At 45.3% G+C, this 20,130-nt stretch overlaps 1 protein-coding gene and 1 non-coding gene across 3 annotated transcripts; one reads left to right on the top strand and one right to left on the bottom strand.

Moving 5' to 3' along the window:
- The first annotated feature begins 1,736 nt into the window (after nt 1-1,736).
- On the top strand, nt 1,737-19,022 carry ETHE1 (ETHE1 persulfide dioxygenase). 2 transcript variants are annotated; one of them, XM_043436222.1, is made up of 7 exons: nt 1,737-1,893; nt 2,341-2,485; nt 2,658-2,806; nt 16,704-16,833; nt 18,011-18,100; nt 18,484-18,600; nt 18,813-19,022. In XM_043436222.1, the coding sequence occupies exons 1-7, from the start codon at nt 1,813-1,815 to the stop codon at nt 18,863-18,865; spliced, it is 765 nt and encodes a 254-aa protein (XP_043292157.1). In that variant the 5' UTR covers nt 1,737-1,812; the 3' UTR covers nt 18,866-19,022. The 2 variants fall into 2 exon arrangements, with proteins under 2 accessions (XP_043292157.1, XP_043292158.1); XM_043436223.1 differs by lacking the exons at nt 1,737-1,893; nt 2,658-2,806.
- On the bottom strand, nt 8,290-8,396 carry LOC122421880. Its single transcript, XR_006263681.1, has one exon. It is a non-coding gene; the product is annotated as a U6 spliceosomal RNA (small nuclear RNA).
- Nucleotides 19,023-20,130: the final 1,108 nt, after the last annotated feature.

Here is a 20,130-nt window from a genome sequence, read left to right as displayed (position 1 = left end):
AGAGTCGGACACGGCTGAGCGACTTCACTTTCACGTTTCACTTTCATGCATTGGAGAAGGAAATGGCAACCCACTCCAATATTCTTTCCTGGAGAATCCCAGGGACGGGGGAGCCTGGTGGGCTGCCGTCTGTGGGGTCGCACAGAGTCGGACACGACTGAAGCGACTTAGCAACAGCAATGGCTTGTGGGATCTTAGATCTGTCAGTAATGAAAGTGCCAAGTCTTAACCACTGAATGGCCAGGGAATTCTGGAAAATTATTTTTAAAATGATTTTTTCCTGGGAAGAGGTAAACATTCCTGATAAAATAATTGAATTTTAAATAAACTTTAATTGGATAATATGTTGTTCTGGAACCGGGCACCCACCCAACAGCCCCTCAGGACACTAATGACCTTGAACCAAACTTTTTTGTTTCTAAAAATGAGTGTCCAACCGCCTGGTTTTCCTATAAAATGGCCCCAGAGCTATGAGTCTATTGGGGTCTCTTATTGGATTTCTACTTCTCCAGAGAAGGAAGTCTGTGCTTCTCCCAGTGTACGTCCCTTGACCTTTGAGTATCTCCCGGTGTTTTTTTCTGATTTTTAAAAAATTTAATTTTTACTTTATATTGGAGTATAGTTGATTTACAATGTTGTGTAAGTTTCAGGTGCACAGAAAAGTGATTCATTCACACGGATACACACACCCATTCTTTCCAGATTCTTCTCTTACATAGGTTATCACAGAATATTGAGTAGAGTTCCCTGTGCTATACAGTAGGACCTTGTTTATCTATTTTATATGTAGTAGTGTGTGTATGTTAATCCCTAAGTTATCCCTCCCCTCAGCCTCTCCCCTTTGGTAAGCAAACATTTGTTTTCAAAGTCTGTGACTCTGTTTCTGTTTTGTAAATAAGTTCATTTGTATCATTTTCTAAGATTCCACATATAAGTGATAGCACATGATATTTGTCTTTCTCTCTGACTTACTTCACGTAGTACGATAATCTCTAGGTCTATTCATGTTGCTGCAAATTGCATCATTTCATTTTTTATGGTTGAGTAATATTCCCTTTTATTTATGTACCACATTTTCTTTATCCATTCCCCCAGCTGATGGACATTTAGATTACTTCCTGTTTTGGCTGCTGTAATGGTGCTCCAGTGTATATTGGAGCGCATGTATCTTTTCAAATTGTGGTTTTCTCTGAATATATGCCCCCGGAGGGGGAATGCTGGATCATATGGTAGTTCATTTTTATTTATTTATTTTTTTGAAGTGAAGAAGTGAAGTGAAGTGAAGTCGTTCAGTCGTGTCCCACTCTTTGTGACCCCATGGACTGTACCCTACCAGGCTCCTCCGTCCGCGGGATTTTGCATGCAAGAGTACTGGAGTGGGTTGCCATTTCCTTCTCTAGGGGATCTTCCCGACCCACGGATCGAATCCAGGTCTCCCTCATTGTAGGCAGATGCTTTTTTTTTTTTTTTTGAGGACCCTTTATACTGTTCTCCACATAGTGGTTGTAACTCTTCCAACAGTGGAGGGTTCCCTTTTCTCCCCACCTTCTCTATCATTTATTGTTCACAGACTTTTTGATGATGGCCATTCAGGCCAGTGTGAGGTGACTGTCTCCTCTCTTGAGTCTTTCCAAACTCGCCAGCCTCCCTCTGCTCAGCCCCGGCCTCGGTCCGTGCAGTCGCGGCTCCTTTAAGGCGGGCCCCGCCCCGCCCCGCCCCGCCCCGCCCCGCCCCTCCGGAGGTCAGCCAGCGGAGCACCCGGCTTCCGCGGGCATTCGTCCTCCGCTCCGTCCCCACTCTGCCTTGGGCACGATGGCGGGGTCTGCATTGAGGGTCGCCGGCCGGCGGCTCAGTCAACACACAGGGTCTGGAGCCCCCGTTCTCCTACGGCAGGTTCGCTGTGGCTGGACCCGGGAGCGAGATTACTGGGTCCTGAGCGGGTGCAAGGGCGGAACTCCTGGGTCCTTTAAATTCGGAGAGATACCCTGGCCCCAATCCTGGATCTTTGAGGAGAGGGTGTGGGGCTAGACTCTAGCGTCCTTTAAAGGGCCGGGGGCGGGGGGCGGTTCTGGAATCCCCCGGGCTTGGGGCCGGAATCCTGCTTCTATTTCAGAATGGGTGACGGGGACCCAGATTTGGGAACGGATGGATGTTGGGATTCATTGGTTTAGACAGAGTAAGGTGCAGGGGTCCCAGACTCCTGACTCCTGGAGTAAAACGGGTCTGGAGTTTCTGGGCCGGGATCTTAGGAAGACAATAGAGTTGAGGCCTGGACTCCTGGGTCCGCAATGAGTGGAAGTCCGATTCTGCGCTCTCAGCTGTACCCGCCTCCCTTCCCAGATGTTTGAGCCCAAGAGCTGCACCTATACTTATCTTCTGGGGGACCGAGAGTCCCGGGAGGCGGTTCTGATCGACCCGGTTCTGGAGACAGCGCAACGAGATGCCCAGTTGGTCAAGGAGCTGGGGCTGCGGCTGCTGTATGCGGGTCAGTGTGGAGCTCCAGAGGCCTGAGGGCGCGGGGCCGTAGCTTGGAGCTGGAAGCCGGAGACCCGGACTCCTGGGTCTCAGGGCGGGCGGGGGCGGGCTGGGGGGCTGGGGGCCGGGAATCCCGGGTCCTCTCTGTGCCCTCCCGGACCTGGCCCTCCTCTCTCCCCCAGTGAATACCCACTGCCACGCGGACCACATTACCGGCTCCGGGCTCCTCCGGTCCCTACTTCCCGGCTGCCAGTCTGTCATCTCCCGCCTTAGCGGGGCCCAGGCTGACTGGCACATTGAGGATGGAGACTCCATCCAGTTCGGGCGCTTCGTGAGTTGGATGCTGGGTCTAAGAGGGTGGTGGCCTGGACATCTTGGGCTAAAGGGAAGGGGGTGGGGGTGGAGGCCTGGGCTTCTGAGACCTGGGGTAGGAGGGGCCGCCAGGCCTGAGTTCCTGATCGCTGAGTTTCTGTCTCTGGGAGGAGGGCGCCATAAACCCAGGTGGAAAAGTGGGCCAAGAGTCTCTGGCAGGTGTGTCTCTGACTGAGCCCCTTAAGTCAACAACACTTAATGAGTTTTCTGTAACCTTGGAGCAACTCCTTTGGCCTTCAGTTCAGTTCAGTCGCTCAGTCGTGTCCAACTCTTGGACTGCGACTCCATGGACTGCAGCATGCCAGGCCTGCCTATCCATCGCCAGCTCCCGGAGTTTGGCCTTGGAGTCTCATAATATTTGACTGGGAGCTGGAATTCCAAGGTTACCGTTGAGGGAGAGACCCAGCCCTGTCTTCCTAGAATCACTGATGGAAGAAGGTGCATCCAGTAGCCCAGAGCAAGGACTAACCAGGGTGAGGCAAGAGAGGTGCCTAGGGTGCAACATTTAAGGAGGCGCTCATTCTCATGGTTGTGCAATGGCAGGGCTGGCACCTTCGAGTGGGCGCCTCCTTAAATGTTGCGCCCCTTTAGGAGCCTGCTTGCCTCACCCTAACCCCAGACCGGTATTGCCTCACACAACAATGGTCTGGAGGTTCCTACCTCCTTTCTTTGCTCTGAGCAAAATCAGCAGGGTTCCAGCCAGAATTTCAACCCTGGGCAATATGGTGGGTGAGGAGGGTGTTAGGGGGAGTTGCCCCCAGGGGGAAGGGGAAACAGCTGGCAGAACTGTTTTCTGATCAGAGTTGCTAAAGACTGAGGAGAGTGTGGCTGGCTTTGTAGACAGAATGTTAGGTGACAGGGTGAGGACTTTGCCTCCAGGTTTTGCTGAACAAGGTCAGTTTATCTGAGTCAGAGGATTTTGTGGAAACGCGGTCTGTGTGTGGGATCGGAAGGTTTATTGTTCCTTTTTAAATTTAATTTTTATTTTATATCGGCGTTTAGTTGATTTACAGTGTTGTGTACCTGATTTTCAGGTGTACGCCAAGTGATTCAGTTACCCATTCTTTTTCAGATTCTTTTCCCGTATCGAGTTATGACAAAATATTGAGTAGGGCTCCCTGTGCTATACAGTAGGTCTTTGTTGGTTATCTATTTTCTATGTAGTAGTGTGTATATGTTAATCCCAGACTCCTAATTTGGGATCAGAGGCTCCACTGGTTACAGCCTCTTTATTTCAAGTCTTTTCCTGGAAGGAAGTAAAAGTATCAGACATTTATGTACACTGTATTTAATAGGCAGGTGCTAACAAGCATTAGAGGGGTTAGAAACAGTTGGAGTTATGTGTCAAGGTGAGTCCTTTGTTATATTGGATGAGTGATTAATTTTCAGTTAATCAGTGTGGAAGGGTTTAGCTATGGAAGATAGTTTTAGTGCTTTTCTTTTTTTGGTTGTGTGGAGCAGCTTGCAGGATCTGAGTTCCCTGATCGGGGATTAAACCGGGACCACAGCAGTGGGCTTTCTTTGTGGCTCAGCTGATAAAGAATCCACCTGCAATATGGGAGACCTGGGTTCCATCCCTGGGTTGGGAAGATCCCCTGGAGAAGGGAAAGGCTACCCACTCCAGTATTCTGACCTGGAGAATTCCATGGACTGTATTGTCCCATGGGGTCACAAAGAATCAGACAGGACTGAGTCACTTTCAGTTTCACTTTTCACAACAGTGGAAGCATGGAGTCCAAACCACTGGGCCACCAGGGATCTCCCAGTGCTTGGTTTTTTTAAGCAGCTTTATTGATATAGTTCACATACCATCCAGTTCACCCATTTAAGATACGTGTTCAGTGACTTAGTATATTTGGAGTTGCACATCCTTCACCAGAATTCATTTTAGAATATTTTCATCACTCCAGAAAGAATTTTCTGCACCCCTTAACTGTCACCCCAGTATGTTCTTCTTTCACTAATCTGCTTTCAGTCTCTGTAGACTTGCTTATTCTGGATATTTCATAGAAATGGTGTCATATAATATATGGTCTTTGTGACTGTAACACCATAATTTTTCAAGGTTCATCCATGTTGTAACATGTATCCAGTGTTTCATTTCTTTTTGTTACTGAATAATATTCCATTGTATGGATATATCACATTTTATTTACTCAGCAGTTGATGGAGAGTTTAACTGTTTCCACGTTGAGGGTATTGTGAATGATGCTGCTGTGAATATTCATGTACAAGGTTTGTGTGGGTGTATGCTTTCATCTCTCTTGGGTGTATACATAGAATGGAATTGCTGGATCATATGCTAACTCTGTTTAACAGTTTGAGAAACTGTTATCAGAAACTATTACTCAGGGCTTCCCTGGTGGTCCACTGGCTAAGACTCTGCATTCCCAATGCAGAGGGCACAGTCTCAATCCCTAGTCAGGGACCTAAATCCCACATGCTGTAACTAAGAGTTCACATGCCTCAACCAAGATCCAGTGCAGCCAAATAAATAAATTTAAAAAAAAAAAAAACTGTTACCCAAAGTGTCTACACAATTTTATTTTTTTCAAATTGATCTTTTAAAAAAATGTGTGTGTGTGTTAGTCGCTCAGTCATGCCCAACTCTTTGCAACCCCATGGACAGAGGGCTCCTCTGTCCATGGAATTCTTCAGGCAAGAATAGTGGAGTGGGTTGCCGTTCCCTTCTCCAGGGGCTCTTCCCAACCTAGGGACTGAATCTGGGGCTCCTGCATTGCAGGCAGATTCTTTGCCGTCTGGGCCACCAGGGAAGCCCTTAAATAAATATTTTTTAAAATATTTGTGGCCCACAGGCTTCTCTCTAGGTGTGGCATGTGTACTGGAGCTCACAGGCTCAGTAGTGGTGGCCCATGAGCGTAGCTCCCCTGAGGCACATGGGAGCTTAGTTCCCCAACCAGGGATCAAGCTCACATGCTCTGCATTGGCAGGCAGATTCTTAACCACTGGACCACCGGGGAAGTCCTGACTGCACCATCTTATGCTCCCATCACCTGTGTGAAGGTTGCAGTTCCTCCACATCCTCGCCAACACTTTTTATTATCTGTCTTTATGATTATTCAGCATTTTTGTTTGGTTTTCATCTGAGTTCTTTATAAACCTTTGGAGATGGACACTTTTCTTCCCCTCTCACTTCCCGCCCCTTCACTTTAAAAATTTTAATTGTAACATGTATATTATAGTAACAAGGGCTCATATTATACATGTGAAGCCTAGTAATTTTTTACATATGTCTAAACTGGAGTATCCACTGCCCAGATCCAAATCATGCCCACCGACCCAAAAGTCTTCCATGTCCCCCTTCCTGGCCATTGACAGTCACATGAAGGGACCATTCTGATTTATTTAATCATAGACTAGTTCTGTCTGTTCTGGAATTGATAGATAGGGATACATGTGTACTCTTTGTATCTGCTTCCTTCACTCTACATATGGTTCTATATAATTGTAGTTCTTTCCTTTTGTGTTGTATAGCAGTAGCTGGCACACTTTTTCTGCCCAAGACCAGATAGTAAATCTTTTTGGTTTTGCAGGCCACATGATCCCTGTTGTAACTATTTAATTCTCCTGCTGCTGTGAAAGCAGTCACAGACAGTGCAGGCATGAATAAGCACAGCCGGGCTCCACTGAAACCTTATTTATGGCCCCTGAAAATTTGATTTCAATAATTTCCAAGTGTCATGAAATGCCATTCTTATTTTGATTTCTTTTTTTTTTCAACCATGAAAAAGAAAAACCATTCTTAGTTCCCAGGGCTTATAAAAGGAGGTGGCAGTCCAAATGTGGTGCATAGTTTGCCAGCCCCTGCTGTAGAGCATTTTACCATGTGAATTGATGGCAGTTTATACCTATTATCCTTTTGATGGTTGATTTCAGTTTTGGCCTATTATGTATCACACTGCTTTGAAGATTCTTGAACATCACCCTCAATGGTAATGGTGGGCATTACCCTCAATTCCAGGGAGTGGTCTTTCTGGGTCTTAGAACTGGCACATATTTAATTTTAGTAGAAACCACCAGTTTTTTTTTAACTGGCTGTAGATTTTATATTCACAGTGGGCCACATTTGGATGGTTTCATTGTAGAATGGACTTTCTGTTTTATTAAGTAATGATTGAGACTTAAACCTCCCAGCAGCTCCCATGAGGGGTGGCAGATTCTGAAAGTTAGTCTTTCCTGTTACATATATTGATGTAGCTTCCCTGATAGCTCAGTTGGTAAAGAATCCACCTGCAATGCAGGAGACCCTGCTCCGATTCCTGGGTTAGGAAGATCTGCTGGAGAAGGGGTAGGCTACCCATTCCAGTATTCTTGGGCTTCCCTGGTGGTTCAGCTGGTAAAGAATCCGCCTGCAATGTGGGAGACCTGGGTTCAATCCTTGAGTTGGGAAGATTCCCTGGAGAAGGGAAAGGCTACCCACTCCAGTATTCTGGCCTGGAGAAGTCCATGGGGTCGCAAAGAGTCAGACATGACTAAGCGACTTTCACATATTGATGCAGAGAGGGTGCTGCTCAAGATACTAATCCCCAGGTCCCACTTAAGAGATTCTGATTTAATTGTTTGAGGCAGACACCAGAAATGAGTATATTTTAAAACCTCACAGGTGATTCTCATTTGGCCCACCTGAGGATTTCAGTGGTTCTTCCTATTTGGAATGAAATATTGTAGAATAAGTCTGTGTGCTGTGCTAAAGTCGCTCAGTCATGTCCGACTCTTTGCGATCTCATGGACTGTAGCCCACCAGGCTCCTCTGTCCATGGGATTCTCCAGGTAAGAATACTTCAGTGGGTTACCATGCCCTCCTCCGGGGGAGCTTCCCAACCCAGGGATCAAACCCAGGTCTCCCACATTGCAAGCAGATTCTTTACTGTCTGAGCCATCCGGGAAGCCCAAGAATACTGGAGTGGGTATTCTCCAGGGTATCTTCCCAACCCAGGAATCGAACTGGGGTCCCCTGCATTACAGGTGGATTCTTTACCAGATGAGCTACCGGGAAGCCCCAGAACAAGTCTAACCCCCCCCCCCCCAACATTTTTATGAAAAACTTGGAGCATACATAAAAGTTGGAAAAACATTGACAGCCTACACCTCTATCTATCCATCACTTCATCTTATTTTTTTAAATTGAAGTACAGTTGGTTTACAGTGTCTTGTTAGTTTCATGTGTACAACACAGCGTCCATCTTATTTTTTGATGCATTTTTAAGTACCTGGTCCCCTAAGCAGAACAAATAAATCTAATTTTTTTCGCAAAAGAAAGGAAGAAAGTTTATCTGATGAAACTTCAGAGTATTTAGCTACAATGGAAAATGACACTTTAGATCTTTAAGTTGAGCGGGTATAGAAACAGCAGTTGGTTATACCATGACCAAGTGCTTTTTATTTTATTTTATTTTTTTTCCAAGTTCACAGTCCCAGCTTAAAAATATGGAACGCTTCACGAATTTGCGTGTCATCCTTGCGCAGGGGCCATGCTAATCTTCTCTGTATCGTTCCAATTCTAGTATATGTGCTGCCGAAGCGAGCACACCAAGTGCTTTTTAAATAACGGAACAGAGAAATGAACTTGGGAACCAAATGAGAAAAGGCTAGCGCTTACTTGCCACCAGGGGGCAGTGCGGGGGCATGGGAACTGCAGGCGAAGGAGCCTCATGCTTGCCTGCATCTCTTGTGTTGAGTTTCGCTGACGGGAGCAGGTTTTGTAAGGCACCACATCTGGAGGAAGGGCTTCCCAGGTGTAATCCTGCCTGACTTCAGAGACTAGGTCATAACAGGCAGTTGGTGGCGCAATGGTAAAGAACCTGCCTGCCAGTGCAGGAGGCATAAGAGATGTGGGTTCAATCCCTGGGTGGAGAAGAACCCCTGGAGAAGGGCATGGCAACCCACTCCAGTTTTCTTGCCTGGAGAATCCCATGGATAGAGGAGCCTGGCAGCTGCAGTTCATAGGGTCGCAAGGAGTCAGACATGACGGAAGCCGACTTAGCATGCACACGTCTGCAGGAAATAGGCGAAAGGGCAGCTGTGGAGCTGTATTACGCCCTTGATGCATCATGAACGGGAAGAATAAATTTTTGAAAAGAATGTGGGGTTAGGCAGGTCCCACAGAATCCCTGCAGAGGATTACTCAGGTTTCAGGAACAGGTAAGGCTGGGCTAGGTCACCATGCTAGCTGCCCCCACCCACAACTTTTTAGTTTTAGTATTTTCAAAACTGTAGTAAATCAAAAGAATAGTACAGTTAATAGTCTCATACCTTTTCCCTGATGTTTACTGGTTGCTTACATTTTTACTAAGTTTGTTTTATTTCTGTCTCTTGTGTATATATTAATACACAGTGGCTACCCACTCCAGTATTCTTGCCTGGGAAATTCCATGGACAGAGGAGACCTGTGGCTACAGTCCTTGGGTTTATGGAGGGCCCTAAAAGCTCTTGTTTACCTGGATTCTGTCTGTTAATATTTACTGTATTGGTTATATGTCAATCATATCTCAGTTTTAAAAAGAAAACATAAGTATTCCGATGTGCAAAAAACATTTAGTTTTTCAGAAGTTGAAACTGAGACTTTTTTAAAAAACACAAGAATACACAATCACCCAGCTGTCAGAGTGATGACATCATCACAAGTCACGTAGCTTCTGGAAAACTCCACTGAACTCTCATGGGAGTGAAAAAGGACAGAAGACCTCTTCACACCATTGTGAAAATAGTTTAATAGTTTTGATCTTGCAAACCTTGAGGATTCTCTCTATGACACCACCTTGAGAACCATTCTTTTAAAAAAATCTGTCATGTCTAACAACATAGACAATGTTTCTTAGATAGTTCTGAAATCTAGCCCATGTTCAAATTTCCCCAGTTTCTCAGGAATCATTTTTATAGCTATTCTTTCATTAAATAGGACCCAATCAAAGTTCATACATGGCATTTGGCTGGTATGTGTATTTAGTCTCTTTTAGTCTAGAACTCAATGTACATGAGTTTGAGCAAACTCTACGAGATAGTGAAGGACAGGGAAGCCTGGTGTGCTGCAGCCCATGGGGTCTCAGAGAGTCGGACACGACTAAGCAACTGAAAAGTCTAGAACAGTTTAATAGCCTTTCTGCCTCATGACATTGACTTTTTAAAAAAATCAATTAATTAGTTTTCGCTGCAATGGGTCTTCCTTGATGGGCGTGGACTTTCTCTAGTTGCAGTGAGCAGGGGCTACTGTCTAGTTGTGAAACTTGGGCTCTAGACTGTGGGCTCAGTAATTGTGGTTCACAGGCTTAATTGGCCCTCGGTATGTGGAATCTCCCCAGAGCAGGGATCGAACCTGCATTCCCTGCATTGACAGGTGAATTCTTAACCACTGGACCACCAGGGAAGCCCCGACATTGACTTTTGAAGCTCCCAGCCTGTTGTCTTGCAGAATGTCCCACTTTCTGGGTGTGTCTGGCTGTTTCTTCCTGGTGTCATTTAACTTGTTCTTCAACAACTTCCCTTTGCTATTAACTGAAGTAAAATGCAGATTATTTCTGTATTGGATGACGTGAAGTGAAGTGAAAGTCGCTCAGTCGTGTTGGACTCTTTGTGACCCCATGGACTCTACAACCCATGGAATTCTCCAGGCCAGAACACTGGAGTGGGTAGCCTTTCCCTTCTCCAGGGGGTCTTCCCAACCCAGGGATCGAACCCAGGTTTCCCACATTGCAGGCGGATTCTTTACCAGCTGAGTCACCAGGGAAGTCCTATTGGATGATAATAATAATGAATAACTTAATAATAGTTAATAAAGATTGAGTGTTTGTTTCTCACTTAGCATTGTGCTAAGCTCTGGAAGTACATTTTCTCAGCGTGTAGCTCACAAGACTTTGAGAATCGTATATTACTTCCTGGAAGCAGAGAGGTGGGGCCCATGGCCATTGTTGAGGTGTGTGCTCTGTTTATGGAAATACCTACTACATAATCAATGTGTAGCATAATCATGCTGAAGCATAATCATGCTTCAGGCTGTAGTCTGTCTGCTGTCAAGCCTTCTTCTTTTTTAGAAAGTTGATTTAGTTTTGGCTGTGCTGGGTCTTCGTCGCTGCATGGGCCGCCCTCTAGTTTCAGTGCTCTGGCTTCCCATCGCAGTGGCTTCTCTCGTTTGCAGAGCACAGGCTCTAGACGCGAGGGTGTCAGTAGTCCCTGCACATGGATGGGCTCCATAGTCTCGACTCCCAGGCTCTGAGTGACTCACAGGCTCAGTAGTTGTGGCACATGGGCTCCATGGCATGTGGGATCTTCCTGGATGAGGAATCAAACTCATGTCTCCTGTGCTAGCAGGAGGATTCTTCACCACTGAGCCACCAGGGAAGCCCTTCTCTGAGTCTTTTTTTAAAATTAGAAGCTACAAATATACATTTTTGAGAAATCTTCCAAACGTTAAGGGTCAACAGCAAATTCAGACTTTTAATAACTACTGAGCAGTCCAGGCAAAGCATTACTATGGCTGAACCTGGTTCTTGACCCTCCACTGTGTCTTTTCTGACAGATAAATCTCATTAAACCTTCCTAACCACGTAGTGGGGATTCCCTGATAGGTCAGGGGTAAAGAAGCCGCCTGCAACGCAAGAGAAGCAAGTTAGATCCCTGGGTCGGGAAGATCCCCTTGGAGAAGGAAATGGCCACCCATTTCAGTATTCTTGCCTGGGAAATCCCATGGACAGAGGAGCCTGGTGGGCTACAGTCCATGGGGGTAACAAAGAGATGGACACGACTTTGTGACTAAACAACAACATCCATGTAGTGAGATCAGAAGTATTTTCCCACTTTACAGAGAAGGGAGTGCAGAGAGGAAAAGTGACTTGCCCAAAAGTTATACTGAGAAAGTTGGCTGAGCCAGGATTTGAACCCAGGAGGCTTGGTGGTTCCACTAGATCAGTATTTTAGAATTTTAAAACATTATTATTATTATTTATAAAATAGAAATTATCGTATGTCAGGCATTTTTAGTTTTTGATTGTGCCACTTGGCTTATAGGATCTTAGTTCCCTGACCAGGGATCAAACCCCGGCCCTCGGCAGTGAGGGTGTGGAGTCCTAACCACGGGACTGTCGGGGAATTTCCTGAGCATTTTAAAAAATGCTTTACGTACATGAAATAATTTAATCTGTATAATAGCCCTATGAAGTGGGGACAATTATTACCCCTATTTTATAAATGAGCAGAGAAGCCCAGAGAGGTGAAATAGCTTGCCCAAGGTCACACAGCTAGTAGTAGCAGAGCCAAATTTAGAGCCCATGTCATCTGGCTCCAGGGACTGCTCTTAACCACTAATCCATGCGCTTTCACTGAGAGAAATATTTTTCACCTGGGGTCAGCACTGAAACCTCAGCTTCATGAAATACCACTTACCTTCCCGTGTACCAGGCACTCCGAGATTCCCCCCTTTATCCTACCCCTCTCCACTTCACTCTTTACGTCTGCCCTGCTTTTTTGTTTTTGCTCATGGTTCTGTCTGTGAGATTCATTCATATCATCATGTGTAGTTAGCTTATTCTCATCCCGTGCCTCAGTTTCCTCATCTGTAGAGTGGGGACAGGAATGATACTTACCTCGTAAGGATGTGTGAGGTCTGAGAGAATTCAGTCACGTCAAGTCCTTAGAAGAGAGCCTAAGAAGGAAAAGGAGTCAGTCAGGCTGGTAAAGAGTAGGCAGACCAGACTGATGGGAGAAGAGGGAATGGCAGGGGCAAAAGAGTGTGGAGAAGCCTGGTGTTTTCTGGAAATGACTCTGGGATTCAAAGCAGCTGGGGAAAGGAGGATGTCATAGGACATGGGGCTGGAAACGTGAGCAGGCACCAGAGCAGGGGCTGAAGAGCTGGAACTCTGTCCTGGGGCCACTGGGAGCCTGGGAAGGCTTTTTTAATTGTTGGATTGAAAAACAATTATTTTTTTTTAATTGGAGGATAGTTGCTTTAAAATATGGTATTTGTTTCTGCCATATATCAACATGAATCAGCCATAGGAATATATGTGTCCCCTCCCTCTTGAACCCCCCCCCCCGCCGCCCCCAGGAAGGGTTTTGAGCAGAGAGGGACAAAATTGGATCTGGGTGGTAGAAAAGCTCCCTCAGGTCATGTAGGAGGTAGATTGGAGGCTGGTAGGCCAGGGAGGAGGCTGGTGGTTGGCCCAAGCAGGCGAGGCCTGGGATGGACAGGATTATGGGGGTTGATAGAGATGGTAAGTTCTAGATATTCCAGAGAAGGAAAAGATAAATAGGGAGGCTGACCATTAGCAAAGCCACCCGTGACACAGACTTGGTCATTAAGGGCCTAGGAGATTTTGATCCTTGTGGCAAGCAAGATTGTGTTCAATTTATATTAAAATTTTGTTTAATTTATACACATCACATAATTAATATGCCATATACTGTTGACTCTTGAACAACTCAGGGAGTTAGGGGCATTGACCCTCCCCACATTAAAAAATCAGGATATATCTTAATACAGTCGGTCCTTCTATCTGTGTTTTCTCCACATGCATGGATTCACTAAGCCAGATTGGGTAGTACTGTAGTATTTACTACGGAAAAAAAAATCCTCCTATATATGGACTTGCACAGTTCAAATTTGAGTTATTCAAGGGTCAACCATATATGCTCTAACTGTTGCTTAGTTGCTCCAATTCTTTTGCAACCCTATGGACCCAGCCAGGCTCCTCTGTCCATGGGGTTTCCCAGGCAAGAATACTGGAGTGGGTTGCCATTTCCTTCTCCAGGGAATCTTCCCAACCCAGGGACTGAACCCAGGCCTCCTGCATTGCAGGCAGATTCTTTACGGCTGAGCCACCAGCATATAGGGAAGCCCCTATATACTCTAATTACTGGTTGTTTACAACTCACGCCCTTCTGATTGGCCAATACCCATGTTATTTGTTGGTGGTGGTGTTCAGTTGCCAAGTCATGTCCAACTCTTTGTGGCCCCAAGGATTGCAGCACGCCAGGCTTCCCTGTCCCTCACCATCTCCCAGAGTTTACCCAAGTCCATGTCCATTGAATTGGTGATACCATCCAGCTATCTCATCCTCTGTCACCCTCATCTCCTTCAGTCTTCAATCTTTCCCAGCATCAGGGTCTTTTCTAATGAGTCAGCTGTTTGCATCAGGTGGACAAAGTATTGAAGCTTCAGCTTCAGCATCAGACCTTCCAAGGAGTATTCAGGGTTCATTTCCTTTAAGATTGACTGGTTTGATCTCCTTGCTTTCTCAAGAGCCTTCTCCAACATCACAGTTCAAAAGCATCAATTCTTCCGTGCTCTTCTTCTTTATTGTTCAGCTCTCACATCTGTACATGACTAATGGAAACACCATAGCCTTGACCATATGGACCTTTTTCAGCAAAGCAATGTCTTTGCTTTTTAACACACTGTCTAGGTTTGTCATAGCTTTGTTATAACCAAAGTTAAATATTTTGAACATTTCTCCTGAATATCCATCCCCTTTTTTAGTTCAAAAGATTTCTATGCTTTTTGTTTAAAAAATTCAGAGAGTATGGAAACATACAAAATAAAAAGTGAAAGATTATCCCTCCACTAACAAAAGGCAATATTAATTTGAGGGGCCAGGGGATGTGATTTTTCCCACAAGATTTTGCAAGATTTGTAATTTCCCTTTGCACTTGTTTTGCATTGCCCATATACCCTATTGCAGATGAGCTAAGAAGGTGTTTGGCAGATAGAAACTGAAAAAACCATACAGTGGCTTGAACAGTTTTACTTTTTCCTATAACAGGAAATTTGGAAGAAGGTAGTTATTCTCTGATTTGGCAGCACCATCATTTGTGGGATTGATTAGCTTGGCTTTTTTCCTTTGTGGTTGCAAGATAGCTGCTGCACCTCCAGCCATCACATCTTGTATTCAGAGCCAGATGACGTGGAATGGGCAAGTGCCGGTCCCTTTTTATCAGGAAGGGAAAAGCTTTCCCAGAATTGCTCAGGATACTTGCTGAGATCTTATTGGCCAGAGAACTGTGCCAGAGGCCACCCAAGCTGTCAGGGAGACTGGGAAAGTGCTTCTGCCGGGCACACTGATGCCCCAAACCAAACTGGAGATCTGTGAGTGGGGAAGGTTAAAACAGATATCGGGTGTGGATATAGAGTCTGCACATAGTGTCCTTTGATAATTAGCAGATGAGTGTCCTGGACAAGGATGCTCACTGGTGGCAGGAGCCTCTATTAAGAAAGGAGGAGTGATATGTGAGTGGAAACTAATCTTATAAGTGATTGTTAGATCACTGGGGTAATGATTTTTTTTCTGACAGTTGCTTCACTGAACTGAGTGTGGGAATTTAGATAATCAGGGTTCCCTGGCTGATGTTTTTGTGCTCATGTGTCGGTTGTTCTTAACAGTAGAGCCTTAGTAGTGGCCTTGAGAGGTCAGAAAATATGTGCTTTTGAGATGTTGCTAGACGCTGCTTAGCTGCCTTCTAAAATGGCTATTCTGAGTTGTTCTCACATCCCAGAGGATAAAAGGGTTTGTCTCAAACACCCTGAGCAGCTCTGACAGTTGCGAATCATTGATAAATGAAAAATAAAGGTTTTACAATTTAGACTTCTCTCTCCCTGTCCTTTTTTAAAGGGAGATCAAACATCTTTTCAGATGTTTTTTGACTGTTTATTTCCTCTTCCCTGAACTGCCTGTTCTTTTATTTAGCCATTTTTCTTTGGGGGTTGTTATTGATGTTTAGGAGCTGTTCAGATATTCTGGTTTTATAACACTTTCTTATACATGCTGCTAATATTGTCTTTGAGTTTTTTTGTTTTGTCACTCTGATTTTGTCCTTTTCTATAATGAAGTTAAACTATGTGGTCCCTGTTTTTCCTTGCGGCCTCAGGATTTCCTACTGTACTTAGAAAAACCTTTTCTACCTCAAGATTTTATATATATACATATATAATATATATATAAAATGCATAATGTTATATAAACATTAATATAATATGTATCTATAACTATAGATCTATTCTTTTATATTTCCTTCTAGAATTTTTGTTTTTTTTAGTGTTTATTTAGTTTATCCTGAATTTTCTGTTTTATTTTTGATTACAAAATGACATGTTCACTGTAAAACAGAAAGATAGGCAGAGTCTAAAGAAAAAATATTTTGAGTTAATTAATAAATTTTTAAAAATAGACATTGTATAAGTTGCTTTGTAACTTGTTTTTTTGCACTTACTGCCTAGTAAACATCTTTTCATGTCATTAAATATTTGTATATAGCATCATTAAATTTTATTTCAGTGACATAATTTTAAATCACTGTTTAGTATTTCATATTTACTAGTGTGCTTATCTTTTTCTTACTGATATGCAAGATCTGTTTGTACATAAAGTATCCTGACTACTCTCTGGTATGTATGTGCTACAAAAATATTTTGCCAGCGTGTTGATTTCCTTTAAATTTTGTTTATGGTGTTGTTGTCATTCTGAAACCTCAAGTTTATTAAAATTCAAACCACTGATCTTTCCCTTAATGATTTATGCTTTTTAAGATGAATATTCTCTAACCAGAGATCATATATCGGGTTGGCTAAAAACTTCATGAATGAACTTCTTGGCCAACCTACTATTTCTTTGTATGTTTGTTGTTGTCCTAGTTTTATGATTTTATTTCCTTGTTTTAAGTTTGTAATTCATTGCGGGTTTACTCTGGAGTGACGTTTGAGTCTAGGACCTAACTTACATTTTTTTTTTTAATCAAAAAAAGGTTATCTAAATGTGACCCTGGGATGAGATGGGAGCATCTGAGGCCAGTTTTACCATGAGAGTAAAACCATTGGCTTATTGGTAACTCTTTGTACTTTCCTTCTCTGCCAGGCCTTGGAGACCCGGGCCAGCCCTGGCCACACCCCTGGCTGTGTCACCTTTGTCTTGAATGACCACAGTATGGCCTTCACTGGAGACGCCCTGCTTATCCGAGGGTGTGGGCGGACAGACTTCCAGCAAGGTCACAGGCCCTTTTCCCTGACCCAAGATTTTAGTATGGTTTTATGAATGCCAGGATTTTAAGTGTCCATTGTAAGAAGGAATGAACGAATGTTAGACTTTCAGGGGATCAGGATTAGACTCAAGGAGTTTAGCTGCTAGGAGGTGGTTAGATTCAGTGGTTTAATTGCTAGGGGGTGATGTTACATTGGGCTTCCCTGGTAGCTCAGCAGTAAAGAATCTTCCTGTCAATTCAGGAGACTCAGGAGGTGCAGGTTTGATCCCTGGGTCGGGAAGATCCCCTGGAGGAGGAAACTGCAATACACTCCAGTATTCTTGCCTGAAAAATCCCACAGGCGGAGGAGCTTGACAGGTTACAGTCCATGGGGTTGCAAAGAGTTGGACACCATTGAGTGTCGCATGCATGATGTTACACTTGGGGTTTAGCTGCTGGGGGCAATTACATTAAGGAGTTTCCCTGTGGGAAGGGTGTTTAGTTTCATAGTGTCAGGGTTCAGCTGCCCTTTGAGTATGTGTGTGAATGGGATGGACACTAGATTGGGAGGATTCAGCCACCTTGCAGGGAGAGGCTGGAAGAGAGAAAAGAGACAGCATTAGTGAGCTGGCTGTGGGTAGCCACGTCCCCAGGCTGCTTCTTGCTTCCTCTTTCCTTATCTTTCCATCTCTGTCTCTGTCTCTTTCTCTTTGAAGCTCCTAATCTTCCATTTATTCATCCCCAACACAGTCATGAGATCAAAGGCTGAAAGAAAAGATGGCAGAACATTATGAGAGGTTTGCTCCTGTCCCATCTTAGGACTCAGAGCTTCTTGTCAAAACCATGGCTCTATCCTCCTCCTTGACCTCATGTCTTCAAGTTCTTACCTTCTCGTCCACTTTCCCTGCCCAGAATCCCTTCTTAGCATCCTCAGAGTGAGGGGACTTGGTGCTTCAGGGTCGTATCCCAACCTTCCTTACCATGATGCTGAATTCTTACCATTCCCCAAGTCTTTGCATGTGCTGTTCTACTTGCCTAGAATTCCCTTCCCTCTCCTCCTCTACCCAAATGGCTACTGGCAGAAAATGAGGGAGAAGGTTTAGCTACAGTGATTTTTATCCTCCTGCCTTTTTCCTGAAGGGAAAGGGTTTGGAAGCTTCTCTCCATCTGTTGCTCCACTGACCTCTGACTTTTCCTTCTCCAGGCTGCGCTAAGACCTTGTACCACTCAGTTCATGAAAAGATCTTCACTCTTCCAGGAAACTGTCTGATCTACCCTGCTCATGATTACCACGGTGAGGGCTTCCTGGAGGAGGTGTGGGATTTACATATCTTAGCATTTGAGAGGGAGCATTGAAATGCTGTAATCCTCTTGTGGCTTGCAGACTACAATTCCCAGGAATTTCTCTGGCCAAAAAGATCAAGTGCTGAGGTGTACTGAGGGTAGACGTGGAAAATATAATGCTTAGAATTCCAAAGGCGTAAGCTTTCCTGGGACTTCCTTATAGAACTTAAGGAACTGGGAAACTACATTTCCCATAGTGCCCATTGGTTAGGGGGAAAGCAATCTGTTAGTCCTGGGCCAGAAAGGTACCCTGAGGCCTCCTGGGAAATGTAGTTCTGGGAGGCCAGAGGCACTGGACAGTTTGACATTCCTCCCCACTCCCTTGGCCATTAGGGCTCACAGTGTCCACTGTGGAGGAGGAGCGGACTCTGAACCCTCGGCTCACCCTCAGCTGTGAGGAGTTTGTCAAGGTCATGAACAAACTGAACCTGCCTAAACCTCAGCAGATAGGTGAGTGGCTGGGGATCTGGACTCCTGGATCTGAGGGAGGAGGGAGCTGGGGGTCTGGACATCTGGGTCTGAGGGAGGAGGTGCTGAGGGTCTGGACTCTTAGTTTCTCAAAGAAGAAGAGCTATTAGGATGCCTGGGTCCCCAGTGGGGCAGAGGGGAAGCAGATGGTCTGCTCGGGCCCCTATGTTTCACTCTTGGCTTCTTCGTTTCAGACTTTGCTGTTCCAGCTAACATGCGCTGTGGGATCCAGACGCCCCCTTCCTGACCGACCCTGACTCTCAGGGGCTCACAGCTCACATCTATTAAAAATGCACTAGGTGGGGTGAGGGGAGCCTTGCCATCACTGGGGCCTCTCTCCTCTTCCCCTCCCTTACTAGCCCCCTCAAGCTTCTTAAATAAAAATCTTTTTTTTCTCCTCTGAATCTGACTTCTGTTTTCTGGGGGAACCAGTGGGTTTCTGGGCTGAGGTATCTGTAGTTAGTTCTGATCCCTGGAGAGGTCAGGGAGCAAGACAGGATAAAAGTCCCGGGAGCCTGGAAGGAGGAGATTTTTGTAACTTGTAAGAGAGAAGCAAACAGATATGTGGGGTAGGGTTTCTCAGCTCCATGCATTCGAACAGTTTTCAGTTTAAACCACTTGCCCCGTGAGACCCAGAGTAAAGTACTTCAATTCTCCCAGCCTCAGTTTCCTGTCTGTAAAATGGGAATAATAGAAATAATAATAGGGTGTTGTGATGATCCAATGAGTTCATATACATGAAGTGCTTGGCACACTGCCTACACAGCAGATTTCCTATCAGTGTTAACTATTATTGTTACTATCTTTCGGAATGATCTCTCAGGGACTTCCTGGCCTGAGTGACAGTAAGCCTAATGGTCAAGACTATGGATTTTTCCAGAGAACCGATACGGTGCTCACATTAACAACATGTAGACTCTGGGTACACTTGCCCCCCTCAGCCTCAGTTTCCTGACTATAAAATGCAGATAGTAATTTCTCTGTAAGCTGCTGTAAAGATGAAATAAATTGATGTGTATAAAATGTTTATACTTTATATAGGCAGCTCCTGACATCCAAAAATCGTTTCTCACATAGCAGTTATTTTCCTGTTTTTGCCCAGAGAGGAAAGGGTCTGGCTGAGACCTTTAACCTCTGCCCTCCACCCAAAGCAAGGTGGGGGGACCACACTTCCCGCTGTCTCTGGGCGGGCCTCTGACTCAGCTCAGGGCACCCCCTCCTCTTGTCCAGCTCCCCAAACCGGTTGGGGCCCTTCTAAAGTGCTCATTAGAGGGGAGAGGCCCCTACCTCCATTCCCCTCTTCCTCTCAGGATTCTCAGGGACTGGGCATTAGGGAGGCGCTTTTACACAGGTGACCAAGGCGCCTGGCCCCCCGGGGGCAGGACTGGGGGCGCCGGAGGCAGAGCTGGGGGGTCGTCATGCTGGGTTTTCCTAGGGTGGGGCCGGTGGGGCCCGGATGGCCCGATCCCGCGGCTGCGGGCGGGGCAAGCTGGTCGCTACCTCCTCCCTCGA

The sequence above is a fragment of the Cervus canadensis genome, chromosome 18 (assembly GCF_019320065.1).
Source record: "Cervus canadensis isolate Bull #8, Minnesota chromosome 18, ASM1932006v1, whole genome shotgun sequence".
Classification (NCBI taxonomy): Eukaryota; Metazoa; Chordata; class Mammalia; order Artiodactyla; family Cervidae; genus Cervus; species Cervus canadensis.
This window is presented reverse-complemented; position numbering and strand designations above follow the sequence as displayed.

What these genes read in the sequence shown, in the direction of transcription:
- ETHE1 (XM_043436222.1), top strand. Translation starts at nt 1,813, where the DNA reads ATGGCGGGGTCTGCATTGAGGGTCGCCGGCCGGCGGCTCAGTCAACAC. An exon ending in CCCCCGTTCTCCTACGGCAG is followed by an intron (nt 1,894 to 2,340) that starts GTTCGCTGTGGC and finishes CTCCCTTCCCAG; the next exon opens with ATGTTTGAGCCCAAGAGCTG. An exon ending in CCATCCAGTTCGGGCGCTTC is followed by an intron (nt 2,807 to 16,703) that starts GTGAGTTGGATG and finishes CTTCTCTGCCAG; the next exon opens with GCCTTGGAGACCCGGGCCAG.